The 27,324-nt window shown below is 45.1% G+C and overlaps 1 protein-coding gene across 8 annotated transcripts; it reads left to right on the plus strand.

The window, feature by feature from the left end:
* LOC6040349 (dynein heavy chain, cytoplasmic) lies at nt 1-27,219 on the plus strand. Of its 8 annotated transcripts, none has more exons than XM_038262747.1 (11): nt 1-401; nt 656-2,262; nt 2,321-2,830; nt 3,014-3,052; nt 10,940-15,160; nt 15,246-15,272; nt 15,379-18,396; nt 18,457-18,697; nt 18,784-18,985; nt 23,112-23,229; nt 23,290-27,219. In XM_038262747.1, the coding sequence occupies exons 1-11, from the start codon at nt 128-130 to the stop codon at nt 27,067-27,069; spliced, it is 14,037 nt and encodes a 4,678-aa protein (XP_038118675.1). In that variant the 5' UTR covers nt 1-127; the 3' UTR covers nt 27,070-27,219. The 8 variants fall into 8 exon arrangements, with proteins under 8 accessions (XP_038118675.1, XP_038118676.1, XP_038118677.1 ...); XM_038262748.1 differs by lacking the exon at nt 18,784-18,985 and adding an exon at nt 22,582-22,780; XM_038262749.1 differs by lacking the exon at nt 15,246-15,272.
* Nucleotides 27,220-27,324: the final 105 nt, after the last annotated feature.

Here is a 27,324-nt window from a genome sequence, read left to right on the forward strand (position 1 = left end):
TGTCAAAAATTTTCTGCCGAGTGCAGACGTGTCGCAGTTTTTCGCTCCCCGTATCCCGTTATTGATTGTGCAAATTAATTTGAGGAAAAAGTTAAGGTTTTCTGTCGTGTAATCTCCCGCCCGAGCAATGGGAGACTCGCTGGAGGCGACCGTCGGCAGCAGCATGGGCAGCGATCCGCCGCCGTCCGTGGTGGTGGACGCCGAGTCGGTGGCCATCATGGACTACGACGGCTTCACCAACTACATCCGGAAGGCGGTGACGATCCTGCTGCCGGAGGAGGACGTCGTGCCGGTACCGCTGAACGCCGCGCTGGACGAGCCGGACAACCAGGAGTGCATCCGGAAGTTTCTGGCGGACCCGCAAACGCAAGCCCTGTACATCCAGCGGTCCTGCTTTAAGGGTGGGTGACAGTGCCAAGATGGCGGCCGTTGATTCTGGGGGGGCGCTGAGTCATCACTTTTCGATTGGGGGATGTCGATGAAAGTGGGTGGGGGGTGGATGGGAGTGGGTTGAGAAATCGGAAGAATGAAGGTGGAAAGTGAAGAATCGAAAAACGACAAGCAGGCTGCTGCGAGTTGTTTTTGTTTTTATTATTGCACTTTGTTTTCGCTTCACTGCGCTGAATCGATAATTTTAATTTGAATTCATTTCCAGATGACGAAAACGAGGAAACCGAAAAGGAGGAAAAGTACACCGAGTACTACATCAGCAACGATGTCCACTTTACGAACCAACGGATGGCGTCGCTGGTGTGCATCAAGCGCGGTGCCGTCATCGAGGCGGACAAGTCGATCCACTCGCAGCTGCGGCTGATCAACTTTTCCGAGGGTTCGCCGTACGAGACGCTGCACTCGTTCATCAGCAAGACGCTGGCGCCGTACTTCAAGAGTTACGTCAAGGAGTCGGGTCGTGCTGATCGCGACGGGGACAAGATGGCCCCGTCGGTGGAGAAGAAGCTTGCGGAGCTGGAGATGGGACTGTTGCACCTGCAGCAGAACATCGACATCCCGGAGGTGACGCTCAACATCAACTCGACGGTTATTCAGGTGGTGAAGAAGTGTGCGGACGAGGGCCGCAAGGCTAAGATTACGGACTTTGGCGATCGTGTGGAGGATTCGACGTTTTTGAACACGCTGCAGAACGGAGTGAACCGGTGGATCAAGGAGATCCAGAAGGTGACCAAGCTGGACCGTGATCCGTCTTCGGGCACGGCGCTGCAGGAGATTTCGTTCTGGTTGAACTTGGAGCGTGCGCTGCATCGCATCCAGGAAAAGCGCGAATCTCCGGAGGTCGCCCTGACGCTGAACATTCTGAAACATGGCAAACGATTCCACGCAACTGTCTCCTTTGACACCGACACCGGACTGAAGCAAACCCTGGCCATGGTCGCCGATTACAACCCGCTGATGAAGGACTTTCCGATCAACGATTTGCTGTCGGCTACCGAGCTGGACAAGATTCGCCAGGCCGTTCAATGCATCTTCAACCATCTGCGCAAGATTCGTAGCACCAAGTACCCGATTCAACGCTGTCTCCGTCTGATCGAAGCGATTTCGCGCGATCTTAGCCAGCAACTGCTGAAGGTGCTGGGAACGCGCCGTTTAATGCACATTCCGTTTGACGAGTTCGAGCGCGTCATGAATCAGTGCTTCGAGGTGTTTAGCTGCTGGGACGACGAGTACGACAAGCTGCAGGGCATCTTGCGGGACATCGTCAAGAAGAAGCGCGACGAGCACATCAAGATGGTGTGGCGCATCGCTCCGGCTCACAAGAAGCTGCAGCAACGCATGGAGCACATGCGCAAGTTCCGGCGCCAGCACGAACAGCTGCGCACGGTGATCGTGCGCGTGCTGCGTCCCGCCCGTCAACCGGCCGGCAGCAGCGACGCCGGCAACGGAACCGACCCCAAGCAACCGTACAGTCTGGACAGCGCCGACGCGAACGCCATCGAGGAGGTCAACCTGGCGTACGAAAACGTCAAGGAGATCGAGTGTCTGGACATCTCGAAGGAGGGCTCCGAAGCGTGGGACGCCGCCATCAAGCGGTACGAGGAGCGCATTGACCGGGTCGAGACGCGCATCACGGCCCACCTGCGCGACCAGCTGGGCACGGCCAAGAACGCCAACGAGATGTTCCGTATCTTCTCGCGCTTCAATGCGCTGTTCGTGCGGCCCCACATCCGGGGCGCCATCCGCGAGTACCAGACGCAGCTGATCCAACGCGTCAAGGACGACATCGAGGCGCTGCACGAAAAGTTCAAGGTGAGACCGCGCGGAATCGTTTGGGCGAGGGTCGCTTAAACCAACGTCTCTCTTCCAGGTTCAATACCCCCAGAGCAAGGACTGCCGCCTGTCGGTCGTTCGCGACCTTCCCCCGGTGGCCGGTTCCATCATCTGGGCGCGCCAGATCGACAACCAACTTACGATGTATCTCAAGCGCGTCGAAGACGTCCTGGGCAAGGGCTGGGAGTCGCACATTGACGGCCAAAAGCTGAAAGCCGACGGCGACAGCTTCCGCGCCAAGCTCTCGACCGCCGAGGTGTTTCAGGAGTGGGCCCGCAAGGTCCAGGAACGCAACACCGGCATCACCGGTCGAATCTTCCTGATCGAATCGACCCGTTCCCGGACCGGCCGCGGCAACACGCTGAAACTGCGCGTCAACTTCCTGCCCGAGATCATCACCCTGTACAAGGAGGTGCGCAACCTGAAGAGTCTGGGCTTCCGCGTGCCGCTGGCCATCGTCAACAAGGCGCACCAGGCCAACCAGCTGTACCCGTTTGCGATTTCGCTCATCGAGAGCGTCAGAACGTACGAGCGTACGCTGGAAAAGGTAAGCAAGTCCTCCTTCTGCTGCTACACCACATGTTGCTCATCACTCACATAGTATAATGTTGACCATCATCCAGAACACTTCTTTCTCTCAGTGCAACACAATCACACAAACAAAATGTCCCACAGAGAGTACAGTTTAAAAAACAAACGTATTTTACAACAATATTGTTTTCCCATGCAGCTAACAAATAGGAGTGTAGCACAAAATTCAGTATTCAAGGTAGAATTAGCTACGTTAGCAAACTTAGTTTACTCTTCTTTTTTTTATTTGTATTACTTTCCCGCAGAATTGGTTCGCTTCGTTCTTTGACTCAGAGAGGTTCTCTACGATTTCGCAAATCGACTTTTGTTTGTATTTATCTGCCGTTCTACGCATAACTGTCCCATGTAATTTTTGGTCGATTCTGACTTTTTGACATTTTTAAGTTTAATTTGATGTACACTTTAAAAAAAACTCATAAAATACAGTACTTTGTTCGGAAACTCATCAAAAACAACAACAAGTCTGTTTGTCCCATCATTGAACTTCTACGCATAATTGCCTCACCAAGTATTTTCGTTCACGAAATCATTAGTTTTACGAATTATTGTGTCTTGTTCACTTATTGTATAGCAAGAGGATTACTAATAAGAGTGATCAACTGCTAACTGGGATGATAAGGGACTTATAGGGTAAATAGGATCCCATGGGACAATTATGCGTAGAAACACAAAAAAAAAACGGTCGAAAAAATTCAATCGTGTTTTTCTCAGATGCACTTTGGGACAATTATGCGTAGAACGGCAGTTATTGATTGAGATGAAACTTTGACCATGTTTGTCCATACAAGTCTCCTTACATTTTTTGAGGGCTGGTAATACAAAATGATTAATGTAAATGTATGAAATTCGAAGGGATTTTCTGATCGATTTGGTGTCTTCGGCAAACTTGTAGGTTTTGATTAGGACTTTCCAGAGAAACAAAGGTACGCGGAAAACAAAAAAATGTTTTTTTTTCTGTTGACTGACTGAAACTTTAATTCCAAAAAAAAATATTGATAAAATGTTAGTTAAAGTTTCTTCATTTTTAATTTTTAATAAGTTTTTTGAGAATAATTTAGAAATTATTCTCAAAAATTTGCCACCTAGAAAAACCTTCGTCATCCCCACCACTAGGGTAGCAAATTTGCCACCGAAACAAACCCACCGCGGAAGCAAAAAAAGGTTATTTTTTTATTTTTTGTACTCGTTTACCTTTAAAATCAATAATTATTTCAAGCTCTTAAATTTTTTTTTGAAATTTTTATTTTTTTAATTAAAAAAAATGTTTTTTTAAGTTTTTTATTTTTTTGAAATTTTAGATTTTTTTTTGAAATTTTAAAATTTTATTGGGCTAATTTTTAAAATTGAAAATTTTGAATATTTAAAAAAAAAATTTATATCTTTTTAAAACTCTTAAAATTTTGAAATTTTTGAAAATTTTTATGGTTATTTTTTAAGATTTATAATTTTTTGACTTTTTTGTTAAAAAAAATTAAACGTTAAAAAATTTTGAAATCTTAAAATTTAAAAAATATTTGAAACTTTTAAAATTCTAAAAAAATATTTTTTTTGTTTTTTTTTTATTTTTAAAAATTTTGAAATTTTTGAAATTTCCAAAATGTTTTTAATTTGTGAAATTTTTAATTTTTTTCATTTTTTTTTAAATTTATTTTTTTTTAAGTTTTTTTTTTAACAAAATGCACTTTTGAAATTTTTAATGTTTTTAAAAATTTTGATTATTTTTAAATTTTAAAATTTTTTGGTATTTTTAATTTTTTTTTAAATTTTTAAAATTATTGAAATTATTAAAATTATTGAAATTTTCATAATTTTGTAATTTTTAAAATTTTTGAAATTTTTAAAATTTTTAGGAACTTTTTAAAATTCTTAAAATCTTTGAAACTTTTATTTTTTTTAAATTTTATTTTTTTTTAAATTTCATAATTATAAAATCATTAAAAGAATTTCAAATTTTTTGCGACAGGTACCGCGGAAACTAGACATTAGCTAAATTAGTTCGATTTTTAATGCTACACATTTACATTTTCCGATCCTTTATACAAATATTAAAAAAAAATTGGCCTTAAATATGAAAGAGAGAAAATTTTCTGTTTGTAGACCTTTTCAAAAGTTAATCCTGATTTTAAATTTATTTTAATTGAAGAGATCAGACATGGTGTCGATTTCTGGAAAAGTCAGGGAAAACCTGGAATTGTCAGGGAATTTTATTTGACCTGGAAAAGTCAGGGAAAGTCAGGGAATTTTAAGCTGGGTCAGGGAATTTCGATGATCTTAAAAATATTACTACAAAATTTCATTTCTTTTTGAAAATTCGCCCTTGATGATGTATTTGAATGTCTTCCAGGCCAAACTTTGCAACATTGATAATATTTATTTTTTATATTGGTCAGTCCGGAAGGAACGCAGAACTCCATATAAAAAATGCTTAAAAAAGGGTCACGATGAAAAGCGCCTAGCTTGTTTGCAATATGTTTAGGTTTAAAAATCAAATAATTTGGATTTGATTTGGATTTCCGTTCAACTGAAAATTACAAATTACTAGCCCACACAGGGGGGGGTCTCGTGGCGCAGGGGTAGCGGCTTCGGCTGCCGATCCCGATGATGCTATGAGACGCGGGTTCGATTCCCGCCTTATCCACTGAGCTTCTATCGGATGGTGAAGTAAAACGTCGGTCCCGGTTTCTCCTGTCTCGTCAGAGGCGCTGGAGCAGAAATCCCACGTTAGAGGAAGGCCATGCCCCGGGGGGCGTAGTGCCAATAGTTTCGTTTTTAGCCCACACAGGGTGGGACAATATGAGGCAGTTGCCCCACCATCCTCAGAGATTTGTTCTAAAATTGGTCGTTTGCTTAGCATATAGGGACCATAGAGAAAATCATACATTTTGTCAGAAAAATTGAATGATTTAAAAAATCAAAAGTTAAAATTTTGATCAATCGAATCAATCAAAAATTAAAAAAAATCTAAAATTCTTAAGCATAAAGATTCAATTTTTTTCAAATTTTGAATTTCTGATATTTTGGAATTGTTGATTTTTTAATTTTTTAAATTCTTATTCTAAAATTCTAAAAAAAATGCAAGGTTAGAAAATTTTCCAAAATTTTACTTAAGTATTCGTTATCTAAATTTTTATTTTTCTCAAAATGTTAGCAAAATAGTGATGGTGAAATGGAATTCAAAATTAAAGAATTGAATTCAAGAATTAAAGAAATAAAACCAAAAATTTATGGAATAAACAGGTTGTTACGGACTACACTCAACTCATTTTTAAACATACTGACTCTGAATAGTTAATTTCTTTAAATTTTTGAGTAATGTTTTTTATCCTTATTTATTGTTCTTTTATACTGGATACATTCAATTTTATTATTGTGAATCTTAATCATATTTCAAACTTTTCCTGAAGATACAGACATTTGGATGTCACAAAAATTATTATTGGACATGTTCCAGTGGGTGTACTGTGCTTTTATCCCAAATATAAGCATGATTGGACGTAACAGAAGCTTCTCCGCCTTTGAAAACCCAAAAAAAATTCATATTAAAAAAGAAATTAAAAGATCCAAATTTTTTAAATCAAAAATTAAAAAAATCCGAAAACAAAAATCAAAGATATCAATTTTCAAAAATTAAAAATTAATTAAAATAAAAAATTAAAAAAAAATTAAAATTAACAATCAAGAGAACAAAAAGAATATTATTTTCAAATTTTTAAATTCTTAATTTTTAAATTCTTAAATTCTTAAATTCTTAAATTCTGAAATTCTGAAATTCTTAAATTCTTAAATTCTTAAATTCCTAGGTTCTTGATTGCTGCCGTTTTTGTTACCATCTTAGATTATAGAAGACCTGATAAAATTTGAAGTATTTTTTGAGTTTTTTTTCGGTTAGAGAAATTTTGAGAAGAAGATGTAGGAAAATTTGCTTCGATTTTTCTAAGTGACGCTTTGGTAAGATCATCGATTATGAACTGTAACTTAAATTTAAAATCTCAAGATCGACAATTTATTATAATTTTTTAAATTTTATTATTTTTTTATTAAGATTTCATTCAGTTTTTAGATCTGAATTTCTAAATGTTGACATTTTTTATTTTTTTGCCAAAATGTTTGTTTTTGCTTTTTCCTCTATTGTGTTTCATATGTTTATAGGACCCATTAAAAAAACTCTAGATTTTTTGGTAAAAGGCAACATTTAAAATGGCATCATCATATAAAAAAACATAGGACAATTTTATGGTTGCTCATTTTGGATGTTCGATTAGAAAAAAAAATGATTATCAAAATAAAAAAAGTATTTAAGTTTTTGCAGAATCCTTCATTAAAATAATAAAATAAAAAAGTCATTGATTTTTTTCAATATCTTAAATTTCTAATATTCAAAAAGGAAAATGCATGAAACCATAAAAACGCTCCAAACGATATATTAGTAAAAAATAGAAAATAAAAAATAATTGGTGGTCAGGGAAAAGTCAGGGAATTTTATTTTGAGATTTGGATCGACACCATGTCAGAAAATTTCGCTAAAGTTTAAATTTTTAACATTGAATATCCAATAAATAGTCCCTGGGCTTTGTCATAATGAGTATCATAGGTTTGATGCTTGTTTGGCAAGGAGTATGATTTGATCCGATGTGGAATTAAAATCGAAGTTTTCAGTATATTGCTGAAGCATTTTCATTTTTTTTCCATGTGACACCACTTCATGCTACGAGAACCCACTTTGACGCAGTCTCAGGGCTTAATCGATGGCCGGTAAGCTGTCATCGAGACCAGGAGGTTCTCCGATAGTGGAAATATCACATTTGTACAATGAATACATATGTGATTTTTCTCTATCTTAATGTGGGTGTCAGGTTAGGATGCGGGTTTTTAAAAATTTAGTTTTTGTAGAATTTAGGATTTTAACTATAAATATCAACTTTTTATATTTTGCCTTTAGTTATTTAGTGACAAAATTAGTAATAGTGAATTTAGTAATTCTATCAGAATCGGTGATTTTCATTCAAGTAGCATAAAAACCATTCTGATTTGTCAAAATTTCCGTAGAGTCTCGATCAATCAATAGTGAAATGATATCGGACCAAATTCGTTGATCTGTTGAACTAACGGTTGTCGGATTATGATTGTATCGATCATTGTTGCGAATCGAGGATCTACTGGAATTCTGACGATCAAATGGTCGTCTCTTTTTCAATTCACGACTTGTAAAATATGAACTGTTAATCTATTTTTTTGTTTTTGTTTTTTTTAAAGAAGCCAGACAGGTTTTAAAAGAAACGTTTTGGATTTTTTGGCTATTAATTAAAATGTCGGGGATTTGAGATAAGAGTAGCTTTCGGATAGGTTACTTTAAATCTTGTATTCAATTCATATTAGGTAGTTATCCGCAAATGAATATTTGGACTTATATGAATAATTGAACATTTTGGACTTATGAATAACACACAACTGTGCATTTATTCTAGAGTCAGATCCATACAGCGTCAGTGTTTATTTGGTCGAAGTGTACTAATTCATTGGCAGATCTGGTTCTAGCTGTAATGTACGACAAGACTACTGACGGACGTGACAGTACGAGGGCCCAGTTGAGAGGTTTCAACATCAACGATGTGCGGTTGGATCACCCTCTCAAAAAAAAAAAAAAAAAAAAATTGAATATCCAATAAATAGTCCACGAGCTTTCAAACAAGGGTCCTGATTTTCGGTTCAATGAACAGAAACCACTCACTCATCGCCTATCCATCCGTCGCCTATTCCAACCCGCTAGCATTCATGAGCGAATGAGTCTCGCAAGCAGCCAGCGAGTGGCCCGAACTGTTCACTCAGCGAACAAATAAATCGTGAAAATATTTGCCGACTCCGTCGCTCGACGACACTCACACACTACCATGCTCAGCGAAGAGCCACTCTCACAAAATGCCAGCGCGGCAGTCTTTTTGTCTTCACACCCTCAGTTTGTCATCAATTTGATTTTTTCTTGGTGGAAGTTTCTTTGAATGGTGTCTATAATGTTATGAAATCAAAATAAATGCACAATTTAATTGATAACATTGATTCTAAGCAACCCAAATCAATGAGTATAACGCAGCGCATCAGAGAAAAAATGTTCTCAGTTCAGAGTGATCGGAGACGATCGGCCGGTCTGAACTAGAGGTGGGCAAAATCGCTCTTTTTTTGGAGCCGCTCATTTTCGTTCGCTCATTAAAAAGAGCCGCTCTTTTGAACGGTTCTTTCGCTCTTTTTCAAAATTTGGATGAAAGGTTGGTTTTTTTTAAAGAATCGTGTGATTTTATAAGTTATTTTACATTGGACTTTAATAAATTATTTGATTGGCAAAAAATAAAAATTAAAACGAGAAGATGCCCTCCAAAACCATAGGTCTTGGTATGATCTCTTTTCTATAAACACTTAAGTTTAATCGGACAAAAGGATATTTCCAAAATCTCTTAACTATTCAGTAGATTTTTTGTAATATTTTACAAATTCTGCAATTTAAAATGCTCAAATTTGTATTCCGTTAAAACTATAATGTACAATCAGTTGTACAATGAAAGTATTTTGTTTTGATTTGAAAATCATTTATTTTTGGGATTAATTTTTATAAGCTTTGAAATATTTGAAAATGCCTTTTCAATTCAATTCAGTTTTATAATATTTTTTTTTTTCAGAAATTCAATAAATTATATTCACAACAAAAATCATGCCATCTTATACCGGAGTATAAAAAAGAACCGCGGTTCTTTTTTTGTGAACCACGGTTCGTTCACTCTTTTCATAGAACCGGCTCTTTGAGCGGCTCGCTCTTTTTTTGCCCACCTCTAGTCTGAACCGTTCGGAGACTGAGCCGATCAGAGAGAGAGAAGAGTAGAAAAGAGAGTGTTCGGGTGCGAATGTTGTTAAAGTGACAAACGGTAGGAATTCATCAGGGCAGTATCGCGTCTCCTGCTATTTGTGCTCGCGAATGGAGTGGTTGATTTTGAGCAATCAGGACCCTTGCTTTCAAACATGTTTTTAATGATGCCTTTCTTTCAAGAATTACTTTTTTATACTCAAAACCTTAAAAAATCGAAAATATATTCCTAAAAGGTATATAACTCAAGATTCTGATTATTAGATTTTCGATATTTTAAAAAAAAAAATGCTTAAAATATGTCTTTTTTAGTCCCCAAGAACCCATCACAAAATTTCGAAAATTAAGAAATACGTATTTTGATATTTTTAACGTTTAAAAAGACAAATAAAAAATCGGAAATATTTTTCCCTGGACCTATTTTTTCCAAAAAGTCATAATCAAAACCTACAACCTTTCCGAAGACACCAAATCGATCCGAAAATCCCCTCTCAATAAACAGATTTTCATACATTTACGTACCCATTCTTTAAAACCAGCCCCCAACATTGTATAGAGAGTGAGATACTGTATAGATGACTTCTTTTGACATAAGGAATGCATGGACAAAGTTTCATCCAAATAAAAACAAACGAAAACTTGAAAATCGCGAAAAAAAATTGCGAATTTGTAGAAGACTTCTCGTTTTTATTTAATTTTTTGTTTTGTTCGTTATATAGAACTATTTTTGGTTGTTTTTTTTTGTTGGTCTCTTGCGTTGGCTACCTACTCTCAATTCGACGACATTTGCAGCTGCTTCAATTTTGTTTACCAAGCGATGATTATGCTTTTTATTGCTTGCTTATTTGAAACAACTCAAACAAATGCTGTACTATTAGTTGCTTACGTGCTCTTCTTCAATGTTTCATATTTTATTTTAGAGTCAAACTAAAAATCATACAAAAATTGTCCAAATTCGCCCGTCCTTCCACGTCAAATCCAACTGCGCGATATGTCTTGGAAAGATGCACCCCCCCCCCCCATCCTGAACACACCAATTACAAACACAGAAGCGTCCCTCGCAGTTGCCGCGCTTCCGCTTGTCCGCCGCTGTCCGGATTCGATCATTTTGCACGATCTGTTCGATGTTTCTCGCTTCTCAAGTTTTTTTCAATTTATAAAGAAACCGTCCTTACCATTACGAGCAGTTACTAATGCACCTTTCTCCCCCCTCAGATTGAAGATCGCGCCTCGATCATCCCGCTGGTGGCCGGCCTGCGCAAGGAGGTGCTCGCACTGGTCTCCGAGGGAATCGCCCTCGTCTGGGAGAGCTACAAGCTGGACCCGTACGTGCAACGTCTCTCGGAGAACGTGACCTCGTTCCAGGAAAAGGTCGAAGATTTGCTCGTGGTCGAGGAGCAGCTGGATGTGGACGTGCGTTCGCTCGAAACGTGCCCGTACAGCGCAGCTACCTTCGCGGACATCCTATCCAAGATCCAGCACGCCGTCGACGATTTGTCGCTGAAGCAGTACTCGAACCTGCACGTGTGGGTCGCCCGGTTGGACGAGGAAGTGGAGAAGAAGCTGGCGGCGCGGCTGCAGGCCGGAATTCAAGCGTGGACCGATGCCCTCACCGGAAACAAGAAGGAGGTTGATCTGTCCATGGATACGGATGCTCCGGCGCAGCCGACCATCAAGCCCGGTGGCGATCCGCAGATTCAACGCGCGATTCACGAGATTCGCATCACCAACCAGCAGATGTATCTGTACCCGTCGATCGAGGAGGCACGCTTCCAAATCATGCAGCAACTGTTCGCCTGGGAAGCGATTGTAACGTCGCAAACGCGCCTGCAGAGTTCCCGCTACCAGGTCGGACTGGACAAGCCCGTTTCGCAGACGTACCGCAATCTGCTCACCAAACTCCCCGGAGGTTCCGACCCGCTGGAAGGTTCGTACGGAGCGATCGAAAACCAAATATCCGAGGTTCGCAACTACGTCGACGAATGGCTGCGCTACCAGAGCCTGTGGGATCTGCAAGCGGACACGCTGTACGGTCGCCTCGGCGAGGACATCAACCTGTGGATCAAGTGCTTGAACGACATCAAAAAGTCGCGTACCACGTTCGATACGTCGGACACGCGCCGCGCGTACGGACCGATCGTCATCGATTACGCCAAGGTGCAGGCCAAGGTCACGCTCAAGTACGACTCGTGGCACAAGGAGGCCCTGAGCAAGTTTGGCCAACTGCTCGGCAACGAGATGAGCACCTTCCACACCAAGGTCTCCAAGAGCCGTAGCGATCTGGAGCAGCAGAGCATCGAAGCGGCCAGCACTTCGGACGCGGTCTGTTTCATCACGTACGTCCAGTCGCTCAAGAAGGAAATGCTCGTCTGGGACAAACAGGTCGAGGTGTACCGCGAAGCCCAACGTATTCTCGAGCGGCAGCGCTTCCAGTTCCCCAACAACTGGCTGCACGTGGACAACATCGAGGGCGAGTGGTCAGCGTTCAACGAGATCATGAAGCGCAAGGACTCGGCCATCCAAACGCAGGTCGCCAGCTTGCAGGCCAAGATCGTGGCCGAAGACAAGGCCGTCGAGTCGCGAACCGTCGACTTTTTGAACGACTGGGAAAAGAACAAACCAACCGGAGGACGCACCCGGCCGGACGACGCTCTCCAGCAGTTGCACATCTTCGAGACCAAGTTCTCCCGCCTCAAGGAAGAACGTGACAACGTGGCCAAGGCCAAGGAAGCACTGGAGCTGCAAGAGTCGGCCATTCCGAACAACAGCACCGAACGCATGTCGGTGGTGCTGGAAGAATTGCAAGACTTGCGCGGAGTTTGGAGCGAGCTGTCCAAGATCTGGACCCAGATCGATGAGACCCGCGAGAAGCCATGGCTGTCGGTGCAGCCACGCAAGCTGCGTCAATCGCTCGAGGCAATGATGAATCAGCTGAAGGAACTTCCCGCCCGTCTGCGTATGTACGAAAGCTACGAGTACGTGAAGAAGCTCATTCAAAGCTACATCAAGGTGAACATGATGATTGTCGAGCTCAAGTCGGACGCCCTCAAGGAACGTCACTGGAAGCAGCTCACGAAGCAACTGCGCGTCAGCTGGGTGCTTTCCGATTTGACCCTGGGTCAAGTTTGGGACGTTAATCTACTCAAGAACGAGTCCATCGTGAAGGACATCATCCTGGTCGCCCAGGGTGAAATGGCGCTGGAGGAGTTCTTGAAGCAAGTTCGCGAAAGCTGGCAAAACTACGAGCTGGATCTGATCAACTACCAGAACAAGTGTCGCATCATCCGCGGTTGGGACGATCTGTTCAACAAGGTCAAGGAGCACATCAACTCGGTTGCCGCCATGAAGCTGTCCCCGTACTACAAGGTGTTCGAAGAGGAAGCGCTAACCTGGGAGGAGAAGCTGAACCGCATCAACTCACTGTTTGACGTTTGGATCGACGTGCAACGTCGCTGGGTCTATCTGGAGGGCATCTTTTCCGGAAGTGCCGACATCAAGACGCTACTCCCAGTCGAAACGTCCCGCTTCCAGAGCATCAGCTCGGAGTTTTTGGGCCTCATGAAAAAGGTCGCCAAATCGCCCAAGGTTATGGACGTGCTGAACATCCCCGCCGTCCAGCGATCGCTTGAACGTTTAGCCGATCTGCTCGGTAAGATCCAGAAGGCACTCGGAGAGTACCTTGAGCGTGAGCGTACGTCGTTCCCGCGGTTCTACTTTGTCGGAGACGAAGATTTGCTGGAGATTATCGGCAACAGCAAGAACGTCGCCCGGCTGCAGAAGCACTTTAAAAAGATGTTTGCCGGAGTTGCTTCCATTCTGCTGAACGAAGACAACACCGTGATTTTGGGTATCGCGTCGCGCGAAGGCGAAGAGGTGAAGTTCATTAAGCCGGTTTCGACGATCGATCACCCGAAGATCAACGAGTGGCTGACGCTGGTGGAGAAGGAAATGCGGTTCACGCTGGCCTCGTACCTGGCCCAGGCTGTGCAGGACATTAAGCAGTTCAAGGACGAAATCGACCCGCAAAAGTACATGGAGTGGTGTGACAAATATCAGGCGCAGATCGTTGTGCTTGCGGCGCAGATTCTGTGGTCCGAAGATGTGGAAGCTGCTCTTCAGCAGGCCACCGATAGCCCAAGCAACAAATCTCCGCTGAATCGCGTTTTGAGCACGGTTGAAGCAACGCTGAACGTGTTGGCGGATTCCGTCCTGCAGGAACAGCCGGCGCTGCGCCGTAAGAAGCTGGAACATCTGATCAACGAGTTTGTCCACAAGCGTACCGTTACGCGACGCCTGATCGCCCACGGAGTGAGCAATCCAAAGTCCTTCCACTGGCTGTGCGAGATGCGGTTCTACTTTGATCCGCGCCAAACGGAAGTGCTGCAGCAGCTGACCATCCACATGGCCAACGCCCGGTTCTACTATGGCTTTGAATATCTGGGCGTGCAGGATCGACTCGTGCAGACGCCGCTGACCGATCGCTGCTACCTGACGATGACACAAGCGCTCGAAGCACGGCTTGGTGGATCACCTTTCGGTCCGGCCGGTACTGGTAAAACGGAATCGGTAAAGGCCCTTGGTAATCAGCTGGGCCGGTTTGTGCTCGTGTTCAACTGCGACGAAACGTTCGACTTCCAGGCCATGGGCCGTATCTTTGTTGGCTTGTGCCAGGTCGGCGCTTGGGGCTGCTTCGACGAGTTCAACCGGCTCGAGGAACGCATGCTGTCGGCCGTCTCGCAGCAGATCCAAACCATCCAGGAGGCGCTCAAGTCTCTGCAGGACAGTCTCAAGGACGCCCAAAGCATCACGGTGGAGCTGGTCGGCAAGCAGGTGCGCGTCTCGACCGACATGGCAATCTTCATCACGATGAACCCTGGCTACGCCGGTCGTTCCAACCTGCCCGACAATCTCAAGAAACTGTTCCGCTCGCTGGCCATGACAACGCCAGACCGTCAACTGATTGCCGAAGTGATGCTGTTCAGCCAAGGCTTCCGCACGGCCGAAAAGCTCGCCTGCAAGATCGTACCCTTCTTCAAGCTCTGCGACGAACAGCTGTCCAACCAATCCCACTACGACTTTGGACTGCGTGCGCTCAAATCCGTGCTGGTGTCCGCCGGTAACGTCAAGCGTGACCGCATCATGCGCATCAAGGAACTCATGAAGCAACGCGGCGAAGAAAACATCGACGAAGCGTCGATCGCCGAGAACTTGCCCGAGCAGGAAATCCTCATCCAGTCCGTGTGTGAGACGATGGTGCCGAAACTGGTCGCCGAAGACATTCCGCTCCTATTCTCGCTGCTGAGTGACGTCTTCCCGAACGTCGGTTACACCCGGGCCGAGATGAAGGGCCTCAAGGACGAGATCCGCAAGGTTTGCGCCGAGGAGTTTTTGGTGTGCGGCGAAGGAGAGGAACAGGGCGGCGCCTGGATGGAGAAGGTGAGTTGAGCGTGTTCCCGGCTGTGGGACCAAGCGACCCTCATTAACACTAACACATTTCTCTTTCTAACACACTAACTCGAAGGGATTTGGCGAAACTTGGGTGGACAAAGTGAGTTCCGGTGTCGAAAATCGCTTTTTGCTTTTGTGTTCGCCTTATCTGCGCTTACAACTTCCCTCTGTTGGTTATTCTAACCGGGTTCCGTGTCTACCTCCAGGTGCTGCAACTGTACCAAATCTCCAACCTCAACCACGGGCTCATGATGGTGGGTCCGTCCGGATCCGGTAAATCTACGGCTTGGCGAGTGTTGCTCAAATCGCTGGAGCGTTTCGAGGGCACCGAGGGAGTTGCGCACGTAATTGACCCCAAGGCCATCTCGAAGGAGGCGCTGTACGGTGTGTTGGATCCGAACACGCGCGAGTGGACCGACGGTTTGTTCACGCACATTCTACGTAAGATCATCGACAACGTGCGCGGTGAGATCAACAAGCGGCAGTGGATCATCTTCGACGGGGACGTAGATCCCGAGTGGGTTGAGAATTTAAACTCGGTGTTGGACGACAACAAGCTGCTGACGCTGCCCAACGGAGAGCGTTTGTCGCTACCGCCGAACGTGCGCATCATGTTCGAGGTGCAGGACTTGAAGTACGCCACGCTGGCCACGGTGTCTCGTTGCGGTATGGTCTGGTTCTCGGAGGATGTGTTGTCAACGGAGATGATCTTTGAAAACTACATGGCACGCATCAAGAACATTCCGCTCGAGGATGGCGAAGAGGAAAGCTTCACTACGTCGAAGGCCAGCGACAAGGAGGACGAGTTGACGCCGGCACTGCAAACTCAACGCGAAATCGCGTCCCTTCTGCAGCCATACTTTACGTCGGACGGATTGGTTGTTCGTTGCTTGGAGTACGCCATGGGTCAGGAGCACATTATGGACTTTACCCGACTGCGTGCGCTCAGCTCGTTGTTCTCGATGCTGAACCAGGGAGCTCGCAACGTGCTCAACTTTAACCAGCAACACCCGGACTTCCCCGTTCCACCGGAGCAGCTCGAGCAGTACATCCCGAAGCTGTTGATCTACTCGCTGCTGTGGTCCTTTGCCGGTGACGCCAAGCTGAAGGTTCGCTCCGACCTGGGGGACTTTTTGCGCAGTGTCACCACCGTCACGCTGCCAGCTCAAAGCGGAAGTCCCATCATCGACTACGAAGTCAACATCCAAGGCGATTGGGTGCCGTGGTCCAACAAGGTGCCGGTCATCGAAGTTGAGACGCACAAGGTGGCCGCTCCGGACGTGGTCGTGCCCACACTGGACACCGTTCGCCACGAGTCGCTGCTGTACACGTGGCTGGCGGAGCACAAACCACTGGTACTGTGCGGTCCGCCCGGTTCCGGTAAGACCATGACCCTGTTCTCGGCCCTTCGTGCCCTGCCCGATATGGAGGTGGTCGGATTGAATTTCTCGTCCGCTACCACTCCGGAGCTGCTGTTGAAAACTTTCGACCACTACTGCGAGTATCGCAAGACTCCGAACGGAGTGGTGCTGGCGCCGGTTCAACTGGGCAAGTGGCTCGTTCTGTTCTGCGACGAAATCAACTTGCCCGACATGGACTCGTATGGAACGCAGCGTGTCATTTCGTTCCTGCGTCAACTGGTGGAACACAAGGGCTTTTACCGTGCCGGAGATCAGTCTTGGGTTTCGCTCGAACGCATCCAGTTTGTCGGAGCTTGTAATCCGCCGACGGACCCCGGCCGTAAACCACTGTCCCATCGCTTCCTGCGCCACGTCCCCATCATCTACGTCGACTACCCGGGAGAGACGTCGCTCAAGCAGATCTACGGCACCTTCAGCCGAGCTATGCTGCGTCTGATGCCGAGCCTTCGCGGGTACGCCGAACCCCTAACCAACGCAATGGTCGAGTTCTATCTGTCGTCGCAGGATCGCTTCACGCAGGACATGCAGCCGCACTACGTTTACTCGCCGCGTGAAATGACCCGCTGGGTGCGCGGTATCTGTGAAGCTATTCGTCCGCTGGACAACCTCGCCGTTGAAGGACTGGTGCGGCTGTGGGCCCACGAAGCCCTTCGTCTGTTCCAGGACCGTTTGGTTGAAGAATCCGAACGTCGCTGGACCAACGAAAACATCGACCTGGTCGCAATGAAGCACTTCCCCAGCGTGGATCGCGAGAAGGCACTCGAACGGCCAATTCTGTACAGCAACTGGCTGTCGAAGGACTACATGCCGGTCAACCGGGCCGAGCTGCGGGACTACGTCAAGGCGCGGTTGAAGGTGTTTTACGAGGAAGAGCTGGACGTACCGCTGGTGCTGTTTGACGAAGTGCTCGAGCACGTGCTGCGTATCGATCGTATCTTCCGTCAACCGCAAGGTCACTTGCTGCTGATTGGAGTGTCCGGTGCGGGCAAGACCACGCTGTCCCGTTTCGTCGCCTGGATGAACGGGCTGTCGATCTTCCAGATCAAGGTACACAACAAGTACACCAGCGAAGACTTTGACGAAGACCTGCGTTGTGTGCTGCGTCGATCGGGTTGCAAGGACGAAAAGATTGCCTTCATTCTGGACGAATCGAACGTGCTGGACTCGGGCTTCCTGGAACGCATGAACACGCTGCTGGCCAACGGAGAAGTGCCCGGTCTGTTCGAAGGAGACGAGTACACCACTCTGATGACCCAGTGCAAGGAAGGAGCTCAGCGCGAAGGACTCATGTTGGATTCCAGCGACGAGCTGTACAAGTGGTTCACGCAACAGGTCATGCGCAATCTGCACGTCGTCTTCACGATGAACCCATCGACGGACGGCCTGAAGGATCGTGCCGCGACCTCCCCCGCACTGTTCAATCGTTGCGTGCTCAACTGGTTCGGCGATTGGTCCGACTCGGCCCTGTTCCAGGTGGGCAAAGAGTTCACCACCCGTGTCGACCTGGACAAACCAACCTGGTCGGCGCCGGACTTTTTCCCCGCCGCTTGTCCGCTCATCAACAACACGCCCTCCCACCGGGATGCCGTCATCAACGGGTGCGTGTACGTCCACCAGACGCTGCACAAGGCGAACGGCCGACTGGCGAAGCGCGGAGGCCGCACGATGGCCATTACCCCACGTCACTATCTGGACTTTATCCATCACTTTGTGAAGCTGTACTCGGAGAAGCGCAGCGACCTGGAAGAGCAGCAGCTGCATCTGAACGTCGGTCTCAACAAGATTGCCGAAACCGTCGAGCAGGTTGGGTCATCTTTAAACTATATTTTCGAAACTGTATTCTTCATCAAGCGCTCATTTCAGGTTGAAGAGATGCAGAAATCCCTCGCGGTCAAGTCCCAGGAGCTGCACTCCAAGAACGAGGCGGCGAACGCCAAGCTGAAGCAGATGTTCAAGGATCAGCAGGAGGCCGAGAAGAAGAAGGTCCAGTCGCAGGAGATCCAGCAGCAGCTGGCCGAGCAAACGATCAAGATCGAGGAGAAGCGCAAGGACGTGATGGCCGATCTGGCCCAGGTCGAACCGGCCGTCATCGACGCTCAAGCGGGTAAGTTTGCTCTTGTATGGTTCGCCTTTTTTTCGCAGGGTTTGACAAAATTTAAAAAAATGCACTTTGAAACACACACACGTTAGCCGTTAGCAATATTAAGAAGAAGCAGCTGGCCGAAGTGCGCACGATGGCCAATCCGCCGGCGCCCGTAAAGCTGGCGCTGGAGTCGGTCTGTCTGCTGCTCGGCGAGGACGATCGCGGCGGCGACTGGAAGGCCATCCGGGGAATACTGGTCAAAGATAGTTTCATCACGTCGATCGTCAAGTTTGACACGTCCCAACTTACGTAATTATCGTTCGCAGAATCTCTACAAACCTAGTACCTTCGGATATGTGTATACGATAATAATAACCTTCGCTAATAATGCTGGAACAACTAAAACCAGAGAGCCGTGTCCGCTTCAAGTGATGTGAAACAAACAAACAAACAAACCAGAAACCAACCATTATATAATGTGATAACTTTTGGCACTCGAATGCGGAATGAGGACCGTGTACGAAATTAATCCTTTAATTCCCCGCCGGGAAGGGTGCTAATCTCGTACAACATAAACAAGGGGAGCAATTCCATGTGGGTCACATTTCACCTCAAATCGATTAAAGCTAAGTACGGAGCTCGGAAGAAACGCAGCCAAGGCGCAACTTTCCTATTCCCTTTCTTTGCGTAACCGCCCAAAAAAAAATCATAATTTCAAAATATAAAAAGTATATTCAAAAATATAAATTTAATATTTCTATTCTTTCAATTCAATTTTTTTTTAAATTTAGAAATTTTAAATTCTACCATTTTTGCCACTATCCTAAATTATATAAAACCAGGTAATTTTCGACCATTTGGAGCACACATTCAAAAAATAATAATAAAAATAAAATCCCCTGATTTTCGAATTTTTCAATTAGAAATTCAATTTTATAATTTTAGTTTTTTTTATTCAATTATAATTATAATTTTTGAGCTTAATTTTTTATTTTGAAATTAAAGGTTATTTAATTGTAGAAATTTCGCGACTTAAGTTTTGATTTTCAGATTTTTCATTTTTTAATTCTTGAATTTTAAGATATTTGTATTTTTGATGAAGGCTTTCTTGGACCAGTGAAAAAAAATATATAATTTAACCCAAAAATTACGACCTCCTCGTCACAGTGTCCTGATGCAAACAATAACCGAGCTCGAGCTGTCACAGCCCCGTGAAATATGTTTGCTGACATATCGGATGGTCAGCCAAAAACAACCAGCTAGAAGTCGCCTGACGAAAAACTTTTCCTAGAAAGAGATAGCACATCTGCAGCAAATTTCTGACTAAAATGCCTTCTTGCAAATTAAAAAAATCAAAATTATAAAATTTTGCAATTTGAAGTTTTCCTATTTTTTCTGAGAACTTTTGAATTTGTAGATTTTTAAGCTTCTTAATTTTTTAAATTTCACAATTTGTAGATTTTTTAAATTAGGGAATGAGAACATTTTTATTTTGAAGTTAGAATAGTTGAATTTTCCAACTTTGGATTTTTTGATTTTTCGTTTTTTTTTTAGTATAGAGAATTTCTGAATTTTACTCTTTTCAGTTCTTCAATTTTTGAATATTTTTTTAGTTCCTGAATTTTATGATTATTAATTTTGGAATTTCAAAAAAAACATCAAAACAAAATGCAAAAAAAACATCAAAATATTGAGTTCTTAAATTTTTGATTTCTTAATTTAATAAAATCTTTTTCAAACATTTGCATTTTTGACTTCCAACATTTCTAGTTTTTGAATTTCTTGGATTTTAAAATTATTTATTAACTGAAATTTGATTTTTTAATTTGTTATTTTTAAATTCTTTAAATTTTGATTTTTTTTATTTGAAATTTTTGGTTTTTGGAATTTCAGATTTTAAGTAATTTTTTTTATTTTTGAGTTTTAGAATTCCAAAAATTTTATTTTTTTATTCCAAAATTTTACAATAATAATGCATTTCCAATTAATAAAAAAAAATTAAATGCTGAATTCTTAAATTTTGATTTCTAATTATTGAAATTTCAGATTTTTTACGTTTTTCTAATTTTTACATTAGAGCAACTCTCTATGAAATCGGCCGTTTTCGACAATTTTTATTTTTTGTATTTTTTTATTTAACTCAAACTTTGTGGGGGCCTTCCCTATGACCAAATAAGCTATTTTGCGTCATTGGTTCACCCATACAAGTCTCCATACAATTTTGGCAGCTGTCCATACAAAAATGGTATGTAAATATTTAAACAGCTGTAACTTTTGAGTGAATTTTCTGATCAATTTGGTGTTTTCGGCAAAGTTGTAGGTATTGTTGAGGACTTTTGAGAAACAAATAGGTACACGGGAAAAAAAATTGCAGATTTTTTTTATCAACTTTTTTTTTCACTAAAACTCAATTTCCCAAAATACGTATTTTTTGTTTTTCGAGATTTTTTTTTAATGTTTTAGGGGACAAAAATCCGCAACTTTTGAGCCATAGAGGTCCAATCTTCAATGTCTCTTAGACAATTTTATAGAAAATTTTCTGAACTTTTCAAAAAAAATTTTTTTAGAAATGGTCTCTCATGGTCACTATTTTTAAAAATTGAAAAACTGCAAATATTTCGCTAAAATCAAACTTTCGGTGGCTATATCTTGAAAACGGAGCCCTTTATCAAAAAATCTGTAAAGTACTTTTGGATTGCAAATTCAATTTTGCATTAAAAAATAATGTCAAACATGTTTTTGCATGAAACTTCGATTTTTTTTCCAAAAATCACTATTTTTTTCAAAAAATCATAACTCGGCGGCAGATTTTTTGACCATGTTTCTCTATGGTTCAAAAGTCCTCAACAATACCTACAACTTTGCCGAAGATACCAAATTGATCAGAAAATTCACTCAAAAGTTACAGCTGTTTGAATATTTACATACCATTTTTGTATGGACAGCTGCCAAAATTGTATGGAGACTTGTATGGGTGAACCAATGACACAAAATAGCATATTTGGCCATAGGGAAGGCCACCACAAAGTTTGAGCCAAATCAAAAAATACAAATAAAATTCATTTCCGTTTTTGGTAGAGAATTGCTCATTACTAAATTTTTAATCTCTTTAGTTTTTGAATTTATAATTCTTGAAAATCTCAAATTTGAAGTTTTGAATATTTATATTTTTGAATATTTAAATTTCTTAATTTGCAAATATTCTTTTTTTTTTTTGACTGAAAATTAAATGATTTATTTTATAGCTTTTTCCTTTGTTTAACTTTATTTTGAGAATGAAACAAAATCCAACGATATATTTCGGCATTTTGAGATTCGGTCTTATGAGACTTTTCGTTTCTGTTGACTTTTCCGTTCCTCCGAGTTCCACTAGTCTTTTTTTTAAATAATTGACCAATGCGTTTTTTTCTATTCTTATTTAAATAACTGAAAATGACTATTAAAACTTGTTGCTGCTGATCTTGAACATTTCCAAGAGAATTTCTCATTTTATTTTACTAGGCAAGACAGTGAGCAAGAGCGAGATTCTCAGAGAGAGTTTGGAGGTTCTTTTTCGTATTTGGAGCAAATTTGAGGTGTTAATGGAGTTTATGTGGAATTGCTCGCTTCTAATGTGAAATTATATATTACTCAACAAAATATTTATCCAATCATTGTTTCGTCATGTTGGCTGGCATCATCAAAACTAAACGATCCGATTTTTCTTTCTCTCTTTCTTTATCATTGTCGTCACCTCACCACGCCTAACATCCAACAATCACCACTGTTTTAAAACAACAAAAATATCTGTTCGATCTGCTCACACACCTTGTTTGCTAACCATCACCGCACCACAAACAACAACAAAAAAAAACAATATTTATATCCAACCCAAACCTACTAAAACAACACCAACAAAAAAACAGCGGTCAAATCGATCAAGAAGCAGCACCTGGTCGAGGTGCGCTCGATGGCGAATCCGCCGGCCGTCGTCAAGCTGGCGCTGGAGTCCATCTGTTTGCTGCTCGGCGAGAACGCGTCCGACTGGAAGTCGATCCGGGCCGTCATCATGCGGGAGAACTTTATCAATTCGATTGTGTCTAATTTCAGTACCGAAGACATAACGTAAGCATGTTGTTTCCACACTTCTTTTTCTTCTTCACTAGTTTGGTTGGTTTTATCTTCCTTTTTTGTGCTCTAGTTGCACCACCACCGTTAGAAATAGTCTCGAAACTTCCCAAGTCTTCTTCGTCCCCCGTTAGTTTAGCACACCTTTGAAGAGTTTCGCTGCCCCTTCCCAATAGACGACCTGTAAAAAGCTTTGAATGCATGCTGGTTCGCTGGTAGCTTTGCGTGTCCTAACACTTTGTAGTTAACGTTGCGAACTAACCCGCGTTGCTTGATCGCGTACCAAGTGTCCTGCGACCCGTTCTGATGTTAACTCTCTTAAATCTAGTGACGATGTCCGCGAGAAGATGAAGTCCCGCTACCTGAGCAATCCGGACTACAACTTTGAGAAGGTCAACCGCGCCTCGATGGCGTGCGGTCCCATGGTCAAGTGGGCCATTGCTCAGGTGAGGATTGAGTCTTACCTTATTGTCATCTTCAAGAACTAATCCATCGTTCCTTTGTAGGTCGAGTACGCGGACATGTTGAAGCGCGTGGAACCGCTGCGCGATGAGTTGGACTCGCTGGAGCGACGTGCCGACACCAACATCAAGCACGGCCAGGAAGTCAAGGAGTTGATCACGCAGCTCGAGCAGAGTATCGCCTCGTACAAGGAAGAGTACGCGCAGCTGATTTCGCAAGCGCAGGCCATCAAGACGGACCTGGAGAACGTCCAGGCCAAGGTCGATCGGTCGATTGCCCTGCTCAAGAGTTTGGTCATCGAGCGGGAGCGCTGGGAGGCCACCAGTGAGACGTTCCGCTCGCAGATGTCCACCATCATCGGAGACGTGTTGCTGTCGGCGGCCTTCATCGCGTACGGCGGTTACTTTGACCAGCACTACCGTAGCAACCTGTTCTCGACCTGGTGCCAGCACCTGCAAGCCGCCAACATCCAGTTCCGGGCGGACATTGCCCGCACCGAGTATCTGTCCAATCCGGACGAGCGACTGCGCTGGCAAGCGAATGCCCTGCCAACTGACGATCTTTGCACGGAGAACGCGATTATGCTGAAGCGCTTCAACCGGTACCCGTTGATTATCGACCCGTCCGGACAAGCCACCGAGTTCATCATGAACGAGTTCAAGGACAAAAAGATCACCAAGACCAGCTTCCTGGACGATTCGTTCCGTAAGAATCTCGAGTCGGCACTCCGGTTCGGTAATCCACTGCTCGTGCAAGACGTCGAGAACTACGATCCGATCCTGAACCCGGTTCTCAACCGTGAGTTGCGCCGTACCGGTGGCCGTGTGCTTATAACTCTCGGCGACCAGGACATCGATCTGTCCCCGTCCTTCGTAATCTTCCTGTCGACGCGAGACCCGACCGTTGAGTTCCCGCCGGACATCTGCTCTCGTGTCACGTTCGTCAACTTTACCGTGACGAGAAGCTCGCTGCAATCGCAGTGCTTGAACCAGGTGCTGAAGGCCGAACGCCCCGACATTGACGAGAAGCGGTCGGATCTGCTGAAGCTGCAGGGTGAGTTCCATCTGCGGTTGCGTCAGCTGGAAAAGAGTCTGCTGCAGGCGCTGAACGACGCCAAGGGCAAGATTTTGGACGACGACTCCGTCATCACCACGCTGGAAACGCTCAAGAAGGAAGCGGCCGACATCGGTCAGAAGGTCGAGGAAACCGACAAGGTCATCGGAGAGATCGAAACTGTTTCGCAACAGTATCTCTCACTGTCCCAAGCGTGCAGCAACATTTACTTCACCATGGACAGCTTGAACCAGGTCCACTTCCTGTACCAGTACTCGCTGAAGATGTTCCTGGACATCTTCAGCACCGTGCTGCACAACAACCCGAAACTGGACGGCAAAACCGACCACACGGCACGACTGTCGATCATCACCTCCGATCTGTACACGGTTTGTTACGATCGCGTTGCTCGCGGAATGCTGCACGCTGACCGGCTTACGTTTGCCATCTTGCTGTGTCGAATCCATCTCAAGGGAACCAACGAAGCGAACCTGGATCAAGAGTTTAGCTTCTTCCTGCGCAACAAGGAAGGCCTGGTTTCGTCTGCTCACCACGTGGACGGAGTAAGCGCCGAACAGCTGGAATCGGTTACGCGCCTCGCAAACCGCTTACCGATCTTCCGCAAGCTTCTCGACAAGATCCAATCCATGCCGGAACTGTCGGCCTGGTTGCAGCAAGGATCACCCGAACAAAACGTGCCCCAACTGTGGGACGAATCCAAAGCCCTGTCGCCGGTCTCATCCTCGATGCATCAGCTGCTGTTGATTCAGGCATTCCGACCGGATCGCGTCATCGCCGCGGCCCATCTCTTTGTATCCACCGTACTAGGAGAGCACTTCATGCCCAACGCCGAAAAGGAGCTCGACTTTACCGCCTGTGTGGAGAAGGAAATCGCAAGCAACACGCCGGCGCTGCTCTGCTCCGTCACCGGTTACGACGCTTCGTCACGCGTTGACGACCTGGCCGCCGAACTGAACAAGCAAATCTCCAGCATCGCCATCGGATCCGCCGAAGGTTTCAACCAAGCCGAACGGGCCATCAACATGGCGTGCAAAACCGGCCGCTGGGTGCTGCTCAAGAACGTCCACCTGGCCCCGCAATGGCTCGTCCAACTCGAGAAGAAACTGCACTCGCTGCAGCCCCACTCCGGCTTCCGGCTGTTCCTCACGATGGAAATCAACCCGAAAGTTCCGGTCAACCTGCTGCGTGCCGGTCGTATCTTCGTGTACGAACCACCGCCAGGCATTCGCGCCAACTTGCTGCGTACGTTCTCGACCGTACCGGCTGCACGCATGATGAAACCCCCGAGCGAACGCGCCCGACTTTACTTTCTTCTTTCGTGGTTCCACGCCATCGTGCAGGAACGTCTCCGCTACGTCCCACTGGGTTGGGCTAAAAAGTACGAGTTCAACGAGTCCGATCTGCGCGTTGCCTGCGATACGCTGGACACCTGGATCGATGCTACCGCCATGGGTCGCACAAATCTTCCCCCGGAGAAGGTTCCGTGGGATGCGCTAGTAACCCTACTTTCCCAAAGCATCTACGGTGGCAAGATCGACAACGACTTTGATCAACGGCTGCTCTCTTCTTTCCTCTCTAAGCTCTTCACCGCGCACAGCTTTGAAGCGGAGTTTGCCCTGGTGGCAAACGTGGACGGAGTTGCCGGCGGTCCAAACGGCCAACGGCACATCACGATGCCGGACGGAACACGGCGAGACCACTTCCTGAAGTGGATCGAAGCGCTGGCCGATCGCCAGACGCCGTCATGGCTTGGGCTGCCGAACAACGCCGAAAAAGTGCTGCTCACCACTCGTGGAACCGATCTGATTAGCAAGCTGTTGAAGATGCAGCAGCTGGAGGACGACGACGAGCTCGCGTACAGCAACGACGAAAGCCTCGACGCGGTGCAGACCCGCCAGGAAGATGGACGTCCCTCGTGGATGAAGACGCTGCACAACAGTGCGCTGACCTGGCTGGAACTGCTGCCGAAGCAACTGGCCACGCTGCGCCGTACCGTGGAGAACATCAAGGATCCACTCTACCGCTACTTTGAACGCGAAGTCTCTTCCGGAGCCAAGCTGCTGCAAACCGTGGTCAGTGATCTGCAGGACGTCGTCTTCATCTGCCAGGGCGAAAAGAAGCAAACCAACTACCATCGTACTATGCTCAGCGAGTTGGTCCGAGGAATTCTCCCAGCCGGCTGGAGACGTTACACCGTTCCCGTCGGTTGCACGGTAATCCAATGGGTCACGGACTTTAGCCAACGCGTCCAACAGCTGCAAAAGGTGTCCACGCTGGTTTCGCAAGCTGGCGCCAAGGAACTGCAGAGTTTCCCCGTGTGGCTGGGCGGACTGTTCAACCCGGAGGCGTACATTACGGCCACGCGCCAGTGCGTAGCCCAGGCAAACAGCTGGTCACTCGAGGAACTCACCCTAAACGTGACCATCACCGAGAACGGCTCGGACGGGTTCGACAACCTGAAGGACAGCAGCTTCGGTATATCCGGGCTGAAGTTGCAGGGTGCCCAGTGCAAGAACAACCAGTTGCTGCTGACGTCGGCCATCATGACGGAGCTGCCGCTGACGCTGCTCAAGTGGACCCGCATCGATGCGGAGGGTGCACGGCCAACAAAGCTGACGCTGCCGGTGTATCTGAACTCGACCCGCACGGAGTTGCTGTTTACGGTCGACATGACGGTCGCGCCCGGACAGGATCCGCACAGTTTCTACGAGCGGGGTGTGGCGGTGCTGTCGTCGACGGCTTTGAATTAAAGATGATTAATATGATATTGCTTACAATGATATAACACTAATCTCATTACAATATTTATCAACGGTTATGGTTTAATGGGTCAATATTATCACACAAAAAAACTAACTTATCTCACAACTATTTAATCGAATAAAGTTATTAATCCAGCATTTGATGTTTGTTATGTTTTCCAAAGAAAATGCCTTTACTGAATTAAAAAAAGCATTTTAAGCTGACTCAGAATTTTATCATTTTCCTTTCAAAATATTCTCACG

Source organism: Culex quinquefasciatus, chromosome 3 (assembly GCF_015732765.1).
Source record: "Culex quinquefasciatus strain JHB chromosome 3, VPISU_Cqui_1.0_pri_paternal, whole genome shotgun sequence".
NCBI classification, from domain to species: domain Eukaryota; kingdom Metazoa; phylum Arthropoda; class Insecta; order Diptera; family Culicidae; genus Culex; species Culex quinquefasciatus.